This window comes from Trichosurus vulpecula, chromosome 3 (assembly GCF_011100635.1).
Source record: "Trichosurus vulpecula isolate mTriVul1 chromosome 3, mTriVul1.pri, whole genome shotgun sequence".
NCBI lineage: Eukaryota > Metazoa > Chordata > Mammalia > Diprotodontia > Phalangeridae > Trichosurus > Trichosurus vulpecula.
In genome coordinates, this window is record NC_050575.1 from 418,746,746 (window position 1) to 418,758,386 (window position 11,641).

General features: G+C 35.3%; 1 protein-coding gene across 1 annotated transcript; it reads left to right on the forward strand.

The window, feature by feature from the left end:
- Nucleotides 1-3,967: 3,967 nt before the first annotated feature.
- Nucleotides 3,968-6,478, forward strand: LOC118844081 (UV excision repair protein RAD23 homolog B-like). Its single transcript, XM_036751894.1, has one exon. It carries the CDS (start codon nt 3,973-3,975, stop codon nt 5,233-5,235), a length of 1,263 nt encoding a protein of 420 aa, XP_036607789.1. The 5' UTR covers nt 3,968-3,972; the 3' UTR covers nt 5,236-6,478.
- Nucleotides 6,479-11,641: the final 5,163 nt, after the last annotated feature.

Here is an 11,641-nt window from a genome sequence, read left to right on the forward strand (position 1 = left end):
TTTAGATCTGGTATAACTGGGCCACCTACATTTGTATTATTTTTTCATTAATTGCCTTAATATTCTGGAACTTTTGTTCTTCCAGATCAATTTGGTTTTTATTTTGTCTAGTCTGGTGAAATAATTTTTGGTAGTTTGATCATTGTGGCACTGATTAAGTAAATTAATTTAGGTGAAATTTTCATTTTTTATTATATTAGCTCTGCCTACTGATGAGCAACTGATACATTTTTTCCAATTGTTTAGATCTGACATTATTTGTATAAAAAGTGTTTTATAATTGTGTTCAAATAGTTCCTGGGTTTGTCTTGACAGGTAGACTGCCAAATATTTTACTTTAAATGGAATTTCTCTTTCCATTTCTTGCTGCTAGACATTTTTGGCCATATACAAAAATTCTGATTATTCATGTGAATTCATTTTTCATCCCACAAATTTGCTAAAGTTCTTAATTATTTCAAATAATTCCCCTTGATTCTCTAAGTATACCATCATATCAACTGGAAAGCATGATAGTTTTGTTTCTTCATTGCCTATTCTAATTCCTTCAGTTTCTTTTTCTTCTCTTATTGCTTAAGCTAAAATTTGTACTAACATACTGAAAAATAGTGGTAATAATGAGCATCATTGCAGATGGTTTTAGATAGATACTACTGATCATTTTAAGGAAAACTCCATTTATTCCTATGCTCTCAAATGTTTTTAATAAGAATGGATGCTATATTTTGTCAAAAGCTATTTCTGCATCTGTAGAGATAACTATGTAATTTCTCTTAGTTTTCTTTTTGATATGGTCAATTATGCTGATAAATTTCCCGATTTTGAACGAGCCTTGAATTCCTGGTATAAATCCCACCTGGTCACAGTATATCATTCTCGTGATAAATTGCTTTAATATTTTTGCTAGTATTTTAACTTTTTCAACAATATTCATTAAGGAAATTGGTTTATAATTTTCTTTCTCTGTTTTGCCTCTTCCTTGTTTAGATTTCAGCACCATATGTGGGTCATAAGAGAAATTTGGTAAGAATCTTTCTTTGTCTATTTTTTTTTTCAAACAGCATATATACAATTGGAATTAATTGTTATTTAAGTGTTTAGTAGAATTCACTTGTAAATCAATTTGGCTGTAGATATTTTTTTCCTGAGGGATTTCAGGGACGCCTTATTGATTTTTTTTTTCTGAGTTTGGTTATTTAAATACTTTATTTCCTCTTCTGTTAACTGGGGCAATTTACAATTTCATAAATATTTATCCATGTCCCTTACATTATCAGATTTATTGGCATACAGTTGAAAAAAAATCTCCTAATTATTGTTTTAATTTACTCTTCATTGGTAGTGAATTTTTCATATTTGATACTGGCAATTTTGTTTTCCTCTTTTAAATCAAATTAACCAAAATTTTATCTATTTTACTGTTGTTTTTATTTGTTTGTTTGTTTTTATGAAATCCACTCTTATTTTTATTTATTCATGCAATGTTTATCATATTTTCAATTTTCTTAATGACTCTTTTGATATTCAGAATTTCTAATTTAATTGAGGATTTTTACTTTGCTCGTTTTCTAGCATTTTCAGTTACATGATCAATTTTTGTGTAGAAGCTATGTACCACCGAGAAAAAGGTACATTCCATTCTATCTCAATTCAGTTTTCTCCAGAGGTCTATCTTATCTAATTGTTCTAAAATTCTATCCAACTCCTTAACTTCTTTCTTGTTTATTTTGTGGTTAGATTTATCTAATTCTAAGAGGGGGAGGTTGAAGTCCTCCACTAGTATAGTTTTGCTGTCTGGGTCTTCCTTTACGTCACTTAAATTAGATGCTAAGTATTTGGATTATATACCACTTGGTGCATATGTGTGTAGTATTGATATTATTTCATTATTATTGGCACCTTTTAGCAAAATAGTTTCCTTCCTCATGCCTTTTAATTTGATCTATTGTTTTTTTTTTTTCTTTTTGCTTTTCCTTTGTCTGAGATCAGGACTGTTACCTCTCACTATTTTTTTTTACTTCAGCTTAAGGATAATTATATTCTGCTCCAACCTTTTACCTTTACTCTGCATCTTTCTGTTTCAAATGTGTTTCTTTTACAAAACATATTGTAAGATTCTATTTTGTAATCCACTTTGCTATTTGTTTCCATTTTGTGGGAGTTCGTCCCATTCACATTCACACTTATGATTACTAACTGCATTTACTTCCATTCTGTTTCTCTGTTTATACTTTTCTCTCTTCTTTCACAACGTCCCTCCTCACCAATGTTTTGCTTCTAACTACTGCCTCTCTCAGTATTCTCCCCTTCCATCTACCCACTCCCATTCCCTTGTCCTTCCCCTTTCCCCTCCTACTTCCCCATAGGGTAAGATAAATCACTTTACACAATTGAGTGTGTAGGTTATTCCCTCTTTCATCTAAATGTAATGAGAGCATGATTTAGATAATTCTCGCCCCCTCCCTTCTTTACATCTACTATGTATTTTGTATCTCTTTATGTGATATGATTTCCCCCCATTCTACCTCCTCCTTTCCTTTTCTCCTAGTACAATCCTTTTTTTCACTTCTTAAATTTTTTTTAAATGTCATCACATCCAAGTCAACGTATATCCACACCTTTTATGCATACCCCTTAGAACTGCCCTAATAGAGATACAGTTCTCAAGAGTTACAAGAATCTTCCCGTGAAAAGATGTAAACTGTTTTTAAAAGATGTAAACAGTTTCACCTTATTGAATAACATGTTTCTTTTTAAATTTCCTGTATACCTTTTTATGTTTCTTTTGAGTCTTCTATTTCAAGATTGAACTTTCTGTTTAACTCTGGGCTTTTCATTAGGAATGTTTGAAAGTCCCCCTTTTCACTTCATGTCCATCTCTTCCCTGAAAGTTTATGCTCAATTTTGATGGATAGTTGATTCTTGGTTGTAATCAAAGCCCCCTTGCCTAACAGAATATCATATTCAAAGCCCTCTAATGCTTTAAGTTTGAGGCTGCTAAGTCCTGTGTAATCCTGACTATAACTCCATGATGTTTGGTGCGTTTTTTGGGAAGCTTACAGTATTTTCTTCTTTAACTGATAATTCTGGAATTTGGCCAAAAGTTCCTTTGAGTTTCCATTTTTGAATCTCTTTCAATAGGTGATTAATGGATTCTTTCCATGACTATTTTACCCACTTATTTTAGGACATCAGGACATTTTTCCATTATAACTTCTTGAATGATGTAGTCTAGGCTCTTTATTCATCATTTCTTTCAGGTGGTCCTGTAATTTATCAAAAATTATCTCTCCTGCATCTATTTTGCAGGACAGTTGTTTCTCCACTGAGGTATTTTACATTTTTTTTTCATTTTTTTCATTCTCTTGATTTTACTTGGATGATTTTTTATGTCTCATAGAATCTTTAGTTTCCATTTTCCCAATTCTAATTTTTGAGGAATTATTTTCTTCAGATAGCTTTTGTGCTTTTTTCAGTTTGACCAATTCTATATTTTAAGAAATTGTTTTCATCAGTGGATTTTTTTTCCATTTGGCTAACTACATTTTTAAAGGAATTGTTTTGTTTTGTCAATTTTTGTCTTGCCTTTCCAAACTGTTAACTCTCTCTTGCATACCTTTCATTACTTTTCCCAATTTTTCTCCTACCTCTCCTATTTTATTTTTAAAATCCTTTTGAAGGGGGGATGTCGAAGCGAGTCATGATGGTGGCGACCAGGCCCTGATGAACTAGCGGATTCACTCGCTGCCTCCCAGACCTGCCCGCAGCTTCTGAGGACGGACTCCCCGCTGGCCCCGTGCCTTGGGGAGAAGGCGATCGCTGCCGGTCACGCCGGGGGAAAGCGACAGCGGGAGCGGCGGCGGCCCAGGCCCGGGGGAGAGGCCGCCCCGCAGGGTGAATGTGATCAACCCCACCAGCCACCTCAACCTCCCTCCCAGCGGGCCCGAGAGGCCGACCGAGACCACAGCAACCATGGCGTCCGGAGGTGGCGGCGACACCATGCAGATCACTCTGAAAACCCTCCAGCAACAGACCTTCAAGATCGACATCAACCCTGAGGAGACGGTTAAGGCACTGAAAGAGAAGATTGAATCTGAAAAGGGAAAGGATGCCTTTCCAGTAGCAGGCCAAAAATTAATTTATGCAGGCAAAATCCTCAACGATGATACTGCTCTCAAAGAATACAAAATTGATGAGAAGAACTTTGTGGTGGTTATGGTGACAAAACCCAAAGCAGCAGCTACTTCAACACCATCGCCAGCTACAACTCAACAATCAAATCCTGCTACCACTACTACAGTTAGTTCATCTACAGCAGCATCTGTGGCTCAAGCCCCAACTCCTTCCCCTGCCTTGGCTCCCACCCCTACACCTACATCTGTCACTCCAACACCAACTGCAGCAGCTTGTGAACCTATACCTACTAGTTCTCCTAAGGAAGAGAAACCAGCAGAGAAGCCGGTGGAAGCTCCTATTGGTATTAGCCCAACATCTTCTGACAGTACCCTGGGTGACTCTTCTCAGTCAAACCTTTTTGAAGATGCAACAAGTGCTCTTGTGACGGGCCAATCCTATGAAAATATGGTGACTGAGATCATGTCAATGGGCTATGAACGAGAGCAAGTAATTGCAGCACTGAGAGCGAGTTTCAACAACCCTGATAGAGCAGTGGAATATCTTTTAATGGGTATCCCAGGAGATAGAGAGAGTCAGGCTGTGGTGGATCCCCCCCAGGCTGCCAGCACAGGGGCTGCTCAGTCTTCAGCGGTGGCAGCAGCTGCAGCCACGACAACAGCAACAACTACTACTACTACTACTTCTGGAGGACATCCACTTGAATTTTTACGGAACCAGCCTCAGTTCCAGCAGATGAGACAAATTATTCAACAGAATCCTTCCCTTCTGCCAGCCTTGTTACAGCAAATAGGACGAGAAAATCCTCAGTTATTGCAGCAAATCAGCCAACATCAAGAGCATTTTATTCAAATGCTAAATGAACCAGTTCAAGAATCTGGTGGTCAAGGAGGAGGTGGGGGTGGCAGTGGAGGAATAGCTGCAGCTGGAAGTGGTCACATGAACTACATTCAAGTAACACCTCAGGAAAAAGAAGCTATAGAACGGTTAAAGGCATTAGGATTCCCTGAAGGACTTGTGATACAGGCTTATTTTGCTTGTGAGAAGAATGAAAATTTGGCTGCCAATTTTCTTCTACAGCAGAACTTTGATGAAGATTGAAAGGGACTTTTTTCTTTTTAATCTCATACTTCACACCAGTGCATTACACTAACTTTGTTCACTGGATTGTCTGGGATGATTTGGGCTCATATCCATAATACTTGGTATAAGGTAGTAGGTGGTTGGTGGTGGGGTGGGAGGGGATATAGGAAATAGGGCAGGAATAAATACAGTGCATGTCTGCTTTAAATTAGCAGATGCAGAAAATCCACACAGTGTAAAATACTATACAACCAAAAATCAGCTTTTGCAGGTATTTAGTTCCTTCTGTAAAACTGTAGGTAACTTTTCCTAGGTTTTCACTCTTTTTAGTGTACTAGATCCAGAAATTTAGTGTAATGCCCTGCTTCTTGTTTCTTTTGACTTAACATTGGTTTTGGAGAGAGCCTTTGCTACCTAGAATCTACAATCTCTATTTCATGGCAACACTGGATAATGGCTTTGTGAAATTCAAAAGATTTTTGGAGCAACTGTAAACATAAATGCCAAATTATAGGTGGTTATTTTTGCTGCTTCAAATATGTATGAAATTAGTGTAAGAAAGCCCATTCTTTCATGTTAATTGCTGGGGGGCAGGGAGAAATCCTTTCTGATGAAAATCATTACTACTATTTTAAAATTCCTTGATCATTGAATGTGAGACCCCTTCTAACATGATTTAAGAAGCTGTACACATACAGGCAAAGTTATTTTCCTGTCGATGATTTTTTTTTCTTTTGGTGAAAAAAATGGTAGAAACCTAATTACTGTTTACTTCAATGTTATATTGCAGTAAAAGTTTTAAAATAACCATTGCATGTTTGCTTTTGATGTATCCCATTGTGAACTGAGCACTTTTGGGGCCTATGGAGAAATGTAGCATCCACTCTCCCTTCTCTCTCCCCTCCCCTCAGCAGAAATGTTTTGAGTTCCAACTGCTACCTTTTTTTTTTAACTGATTAAAAAGCTGATCCAGTTTAAAATTGAAGGAAATATTTCAAGGCTAGTTTTCTGATGCTTGTACACTTTTTCCCCTTTCTCATATGGGAGTATATGGCCAACTCAAGCCACTGGCATTGTATTGCTTTCTTTTAAAAAAAAAAGTTCATAGAACTGTCTCCAGCAACTTTTCTTCCACTAGAACAAAAAGGGCAAAACCTATTGGGAGGGTTGGGAAATGGAAGCTGGTAAAAGATAAAACTTTGGAAAATAGACAAACAATCAAGGTAACTCATGGCATATTAAAAGGAAAATCTTAATAGCAGTGTTGGCTTTCTTTTGTTTTGTTTTACTCTTTATCTCCCTTTGTAAATCTTGGTAATTAATCCTAAGAGGGAGCAGGCATCTACACTCTTGTTTCTCAAAGATATTTTGGCCTAACATAAACTTAACTATTTAAAGAACTAATTTTGAATTTATTTTGACTCTGTGATGCTGAGTAGGAAGATGAAGTTTGCACAGATTTTTCCCTGAAGTAATCTCTTGCGATATCCTTAGCACAGCTTGATGATGATGCTTTTTTGAGCTTCTGTGTCATGCACTCGTTACCTTCTGTCTCCTATGAAAATAAATGAAACTATGATTTTTTTCCCAAAAAAAAAATCCTTTTGAACTCTTGCAAGAAGGCTTTTTGGGCTTAAGACCAAGTCATGTTCTTCTTTGAGGTTTCACATGTAGGCATTTTTACATTGTTGTCCTTTTCTGAGTTTCTGTTTGGATATTCCCTGTTGCCATAATAGTGTTCTATGGTCAGGCCTCTTTTCTGTTTTTTGCTCATTTTTTGAAAAGTTGAGCTGTGTTCCAGGGATACAGAGGGCACCATTCTAAGCTTCTTGCACTTGGGCTGAGGGGCCTGGTCACTGCTTGGGTGTCTGAGTTGCTGGCAGCTTGCCCCTTATATTAGTATGCCTGACCTAATCATGCCTGTTATGCCCTGAGTTCTGGAATTGGCAATTTTCCTGCTCTGCTGGGGCTGGAGACTTCATAGTTGGCTTGCTGTTCCACTGGCCTGCTGAACCAGGAAAGTGGGACATTAGTTGCTGATCTGTGCTGTGGCTAAGAGCTTCCTGCAGGCTGGCCCAGACACCACCTGTGTTGGTCTTTGCTCCCCTTTTGCCCAAGTGAGACATATTTTTTGACATCCTTGTAAGTTCTCTTGTGCTAGAAAATTGTTTTATTCTGCCTTTTTTTGTGGATTCTGTCACTCCAGAATTATTTTAGATGCTTGGTTTAACATTGTTTTTGAAGGAACACTTGGAAGAGCTAGCATAACTTCCTGTATTCCTTTCACCACCTTGGCTCTCCCTTGAAGATCAAATTTCTAAAGAAGTTAAAGGAGTTACAGGGGAAATAGACAGCAAAGATATACTAGTGGAAGACCTCAACTTTCTCCTCTCAGAACTAAATAAATATAACCACAAAATTAATAAGACAGAAGTAGGTAAGTAGAATTTTAGAAAAAAATAGACATTATAAATCTCTGTAGAGAATTGAATGGGATAGAAAGGAATATAAATTTCTCTTGAGTTCATGGCACCTACACAAAAAAATGAACATGTGTTAGGGCATAACAACCTCATTATCAAATGTAAAACAAAACACAGAAATATTAAATCCATCCTTTTCAAGTCATGATGCAATAAAAAAAAGGACCATGGAAAGTTCGGTTAAAATTAATTGGAAACTAAATACTCTAATCTTCAAAAATGAGTGGGTTAAAGAACAAATCATAAAAACAATAAATAATTTCATCAAAGAGAATGAGAAGAATGAGATAACACACCAAAATTTGGGAATTATCCAAAGCAGTACTTAAGGGAAATTTTATAACTCTAAATGCTAATATAAATAAATTGAAACAGTTACACAAATTGGGTATGCAGCTAAGAAAGCTAGAAGAAGAAAAACATTAATAATCCCTAATGGAACCCCAAATTAGAAATTCTTTAAATCAAAAGAGAGATTGATAAAACTGAAAGCAAGAAAACAATTATAGTAATAAATAAAACTAAGAGCTGGTTTTATGAAAAAGAAACAATTAGATAAACCACCAGTTAATTTTATTTTAAAAAGCAGTAATAGCAATGAAACGGGTGACTTCAGCAGCAATGAAAATGAATTTAGAGCAATAATTCAGAGCCATTTTGCCCACTTGTATGCCAAGAAACCTGACAATCAAAGTGAAATGAATGAATATTTTTTTTAAAAAATGTTGAGATTCACAGTAGAGGAAATGTAATATCACTAACCCTATTTTAAGAGAAAAAAAAAAACTGATGAAGCCATCAATGAACTTCTTAAGAAACAAATCCCACAGGTCAAAAAAAAAATATCTGAATTTTACCAAACATTAAAAAAATTGTTCCAATACTACATAAACTATCTGTGAAAATGGGCAAAAAGAAGCCTTATCACATTCCTTTTACAACACAGATATGATGCTGATACCTAAACCAGGAAAAGCCAAGTAGAGAAAAAGAAAACTATAAGCCTGTTTCCCTAATGAATAATTTTGAAAAAAAATTAAATAAAATATTAGCAAGGAACTTACAGCGCTACATCACCAGGATAATATAGTATGACCAGGTAGTATTTATATCAGGAATGCTGGTCTAATCCAGTATTAGGAAAACTATCAGTATAATTGATCATATGAATAACAAAACCAACAGAAATCCTATGATTATAATAATCAATATAGAAAAAAGTTTTAACAAGATATAGCACCATACCTATCAAAAACACTAGAGAACATGGGAATGAATGGCACTTTCCTTAAAATTATAAGTAGTATCTATCTAAAAACATCAGCAAGCATTATCTGTAATGGGGATGGTCTAAACCTTTTCCCAATAAGATCAGAGGTGAAGCAAAGATACCCATTACCAGCACTATTATTCAATTAGAAATGATAGCTATTGCATTGAGAAGAAAAATAAATTCAAAAAATTAAAATGGGCAAAGAAGAGACAAAAATATCATTCTTTTCAGATAATCTAATTGTTTACTTAGAAAATCCTAGAGAATCAACTGAAAAATTACTTAAAATAATTAACAACTTTAACAGAGTTGCCAGATATGATGCAAACCCACATAAGTCATTAGCATTTCTATATTACCAATGAAGTCCAGGAGCTAGAAATAGAAATAGAAATTCCATTTAAATAACTGCAGACAATATAAAATAATCAAGAATCTACCTGCCAAGACAATTCCAGAAACTATACAAAAAAACATTACAAAGCACTTTTCACACAAATAAAGTCAGATCTAAGCAACTGGAAAAATATTAATTGCTCGTGGGCAGGTTGAGACAATATAATGAAAAAATGATAATTCTATATAAATAAATTTACTTGTTCAGTGCCATGTCAATGTACCAAAAATATTTTATGGAGCTAGAAAAAATCATAGCAAAATTCATGTGTGAAAACAAAATTTCAAGAATATCAAGGGGATTAATGAAAACAAATACGAAGGAATGCGGCTTAGCTGTAATGGATCTCAAATTGTGTTATAAGGTGGTTATCATGAAACAGTATGATACTAGCTAAGGAACAGAGTGGCAGATCAATGGAATAGATTAGATACAAAAGACTCAGTAGTAAATGACCATAGAGTTGTAGTGTTGAGTAAACCCAAAATTGCCAGTTTTGGGGATAAGAACTTAGTATTTGACAAAAACTACTGGAAAAGTTGTAAAATTGTATGACAGAAATTAATAATAGACCAATGTTTTACACCACATTTCAATATAATATCAAAATAGCTAGAGGATTTATTTTTTTTTATTTGGGGGTTTTTGGGGGGCAGGGCATTTGGGTTCAAGTGACTTGCACAAGGTCACACAGCTAGTACATGTCTGAGGCCACATTTGAACTCAGGTCTTACTGACTCCAAGGCCAGTGCTCTACTCACTGCTCTACCTAGCTGCCCCTAGCTTCAGGATTTATACATAAAGAGTGATACCATAAGCAAATTAGGAGAGCAATGAAAACTTTACCTGTCATATCTATGGAGATGAATGCATCCTTTATGATCAAACAAGAGCAAGAGATTTATGAGATGTAAAATAGAAATTTTGATTAAATTTAATTTAAAAAAATATTGAACATGCAAAACCGATGCAACTGAGGTTAGAAGAAAATCAGGGAAAGAAATTGTACATCAAATGTCTCTAATAAATGCCTCATTTCTCAAATATATTATTTTTAAAAAATACAAGTCATTCTCCAGTTGATAAATGGTCAAAGGATATGAGCAGGCAATTTTCAGATGAAGAAATCAAATCTACGTATAGTGATATGGGGAAAAAAAGGCTCAAAATCACTATTGAGTAGAGAAATGCAAACTAAAACAACTTTGGGGTACTACTGCACAGCTGTCAGATTGGCTAATATGACAGAAAAGGAAAGTAATAAATTTAGGAAGGGATGTGGGAAATTTGGGGCACTAATTGCAACTGTTGCCGGGTTGTGAACTGATCCAACTTTTCTTGAGATAATTTTGAAATTATTCCCAAAGTGCTATCAAACTCTGCATAACCTTTGATCCAATAATATCATTCCTAGGCCAATATACCAAAGATATTTTTGAAAATAAGAGAGGAGAATATTTGCAACAAAAATATTTATAGCTAATTTTTTTTGTGATGGCAAAAAAGGCAATTGGAGGAATGCCCATCAATTTGTTAATGGCTGGACCAGTTGACATATGATTGTAATGAAATGTTATTGTGTATAAGAAATGACAAGCAGGCTGATTTCAGACAAAAAGAACTTGAAAGATTTAAATGAACTTATGCAAAGTAAAGTAAGCAGAACCAGGAAAACATTGTACATAATAACAGCAATGCTGTATGATGATCACTTGTGAATGGCTTAGCCATTCTTAGCAATGCAATGATAAAAGACAATTTCAAAGGACTCATGGTGAAAAATGCTCTCTCCCTCCAATGACAGAACTGATGGAGTTTGAATGCACATTAAAGTATCTTGTTTTTCATTTTTTGTACTTTTGTGTCTTTTTTTCCCCTGTGGATCAGTATCTTCTTTTAAAGCATTAATACTGTGGCAATATATTTAGGATAAGTGAACATATATAACACATATCAAAATGTTCACTGTCTCAAGGATTAGGAATATGAGAGAGAGAAAAAAATAGAACTCAAAAAAATTTTAAATGAATGTTTAAATTGTCTTCACATGGAACTGAGGGAAAGGAAATACTATTAAAAAAATTAAAGTCTAGTCTCTCTTTTTTCTATTTCTTCCTATCTCCCTCTGTCTGTCTGTCTGTGTCTCTGTCTCTCTCTGTCTCTCTCTGTCTCTCTCTCTCTCTCTCTCTCTCTCTCTCTCTCTCTCTGTCTCTCTCTCTCTCCCTCCCTCCCTCTTTGTTTCCCTCCCTCCCTCTCTTATTATGTTTCTAG

Bases quoted from the DNA above. Each gene is read 5' to 3' on its own strand.
- LOC118844081 (XM_036751894.1), top strand. From the start codon at position 3,973: ATGGCGTCCGGAGGTGGCGGCGACACCATGCAGATCACTCTGAAAACC.